General features: G+C 40.4%; 1 protein-coding gene across 1 annotated transcript in view; it reads right to left on the bottom strand.

Moving 5' to 3' along the window:
- LOC106807237 (serine/threonine-protein kinase Nek10-like) overlaps window positions 1-2510 on the bottom strand; it is an 18062-nt gene that overhangs the window by 5518 nt on the left and 10034 nt on the right. The window contains exons 9-13 of the mRNA XM_014809525.1: window positions 1976-2108; window positions 1370-1491; window positions 1066-1168; window positions 711-780; window positions 167-296 (exon numbers count right to left, since the gene is read on the bottom strand). Of these exons, the coding sequence (XP_014665011.1) occupies window positions 167-296; window positions 711-780; window positions 1066-1168; window positions 1370-1491; window positions 1976-2108 (558 nt within the window). The remainder of the gene's footprint in view (window positions 1-166; window positions 297-710; window positions 781-1065; window positions 1169-1369; window positions 1492-1975; window positions 2109-2510) is intronic.

Here is a 2510-nt window from a genome sequence, read left to right as displayed (position 1 = left end):
GAGAGAGAGAGAGAGAGAGAGAGAGAGAGAGAGAGAGAGAGAGAGAGAGAGAGAGAGTGTGTGTGTGTGTGTGAGAGAGAGTGAGAGATGGAGACTTAAAAAAGCCATCTGTACAACTACTTTTGCTTCATATAGCAAACAGGACGCGCTCTATGGTAAACTGTACCTTGATTGCGAGTGAGAGCATGTTGGTACTGTAGAAGGCAGGGGTCAGTCTGCACATCTCGTACAGTACGGCCCCAGCCGCCCAGACGTCCACCTTCTCGTTGTAAGGAAGGTTCTGAACGATCTCCGGACTGCAAGCGCAAAACAGGAACGTGTTCTGTCATTGGTCTGTCTGTAATGTCATTCTGTCATTCCAAATTCATCGCAAACAATTCTCTGAATAACACTTTGAAAATCGATAGAACAAATTATTATCAGAGGAGAATTAGGGAAAATATATAATGAATAAATAAATAAATAATAATATATGATACTTTATCAGGTGGAGTAAAAGTAACACGTTTTTATTCACTCCTACTATAATTGTAAATTATTTTCACGTGCCGAGAGAAAATTAAGAAGAAAACTAGACAATTTTGAGGTAGTTAGATGCAGACAATATATATAGAAGCACCCAATCTTGAAACAGCAGCAATAACAACGTTATGTGTGTACTCCCTGTTTGCAAATCTCTATCACGATCAGCAACTCATTAAATCACCTACCTGGCGTAAGTTATTGTTCCAACTATTGAAGTCATTTCCTTATGCGCATGTTTCGCCAGTCCAAAGTCAGCTGCAATATAATTAACACCGCTGCTAACAATATCGCACATTTTTCATTCGTCAAGTATCTATCTAGTGCAATCGTGGTGAAGATTACAATTTATGCATGGCATTAAACATTAATTTGCAAACTCATAACACACAGATGTTGCATGGTCTCTACTAAACACAAGTAACAACATACAACATACAACATACAACTAGTATAATAACAACATACAACATACAACTAGTATAGTAACCACATACAACATACAACATACAACTAGTATAGTAACCACATACAAACACCTACTTATCGTGACTTTGTCATTAGCTCCCAGCATGATGTTGTTTGGAGTCAAGTCTCGATGTACAATCCCCTTCTCCTTGTGCAAGTAGCGAAGTGCAAGCACCATCTGTCATACAGCAAATACGATCTTATTATAGATTCATAGACAATTTTCACGCAAACTAGCTATTACTACATTTTTACAGAACTTGAAATGCTCCACGTCACAATTCACAAACTCACATACACCGTGTGTACAGCATTTAATAGTGTACAGTTGTTTCTCATCTCATACACAAGTCGAATTGAGATTAATCAGGTTGAATACCTGTGTGAAAATGTTCCAAATTCGTTCTTCGGAAAACCTCTGAGCCTTCTCCTTCAGGGAACTGAAATGCTCTGCTAACGGAGCGCCCTCTATCAGCTCCATCAGAATGAACAGCTGATTACCTGCACAATATAGTATACATATATATATATATATATATATATATGTATATCATAGCAGTATCTCATGTAATTCAGGTAAAGAAATAGGATTGTATAAACTTTTATCCACATCATTGTAAAAACTAGTATTGTGATACATTTTTTCGCATTACATTGCATAGTTTTGTATTACCGCCACACGACCAAACTCAAATTAAAATAACATAAAAAAATACATCAACACTCGAAAACGTTTGCACACATCCTAACCCTTGACCCCCAGATTCAAGATCCCAATGTGTTTTCGGATTACCCCCCATGTCCCAAATTTCGAAACCATACGTCAAGCCATTTAGATTTGCGCCCAACTGTTGACGGACGGACAGGCGCTCGTTCCATTGTACAAACTCCATCTGACTGTGTCAGATGAGCTAAAAATACATCAACGATCGAAAACGTTCGCACACAATAAGGAACTGTTCGCACAGACCGTCTCCATACTCACGGTCGCTGAACACCTTGTGGTATTTCACGACGTTCGGATGTTTTAGTTTCTCCTGGATGACTCCCATCTCGTTAGCCAGCGTGTCGTCCCGGCCCTGCTCCTGCTTCCCGAACACCGGATTGTCGACGTTGATCTACGAGGTGAGATGGCGACACGTGAGACATGTCAGGCATATATAGAGCTACACAGCCACGTGCGAAAGCGAGGTCGGACGCAGGCGAGTTATAGTGAATTCTAATGTCATTGCGAATGACGAAGCAATATTAGGTTTACCTTGCATTAACAGTCAATAGGCTACTTCGTACACTAACCTGTTTAAGAGCCAAAAATCCCTCACATGCCCCCTATTGTTCACCCTATACACTAACCCGTTTAAGAGCCAAAGATCCCTCATATGCCCCCTATTGTTCACCCTATACACTCACCCGTTTAAGAGCCAAAAATCCCTCACATGCCCCCTATTGTTCACCCTATACACTCACCCGTTTAAGAGCCAAAAATCCCTCATATGCCCCCTCTTCACCTCATACACTAA

The sequence above is a fragment of the Priapulus caudatus genome, unplaced genomic scaffold (assembly GCF_000485595.1).
Source record: "Priapulus caudatus unplaced genomic scaffold, Priapulus_caudatus-5.0.1 Scaffold202, whole genome shotgun sequence".
NCBI classification, from domain to species: Eukaryota; Metazoa; Priapulida; class Priapulimorpha; order Priapulimorphida; family Priapulidae; genus Priapulus; species Priapulus caudatus.
Note: the sequence above shows the minus strand (reverse complement) of the source record. Positions and strands in the feature narration are given on the sequence as shown.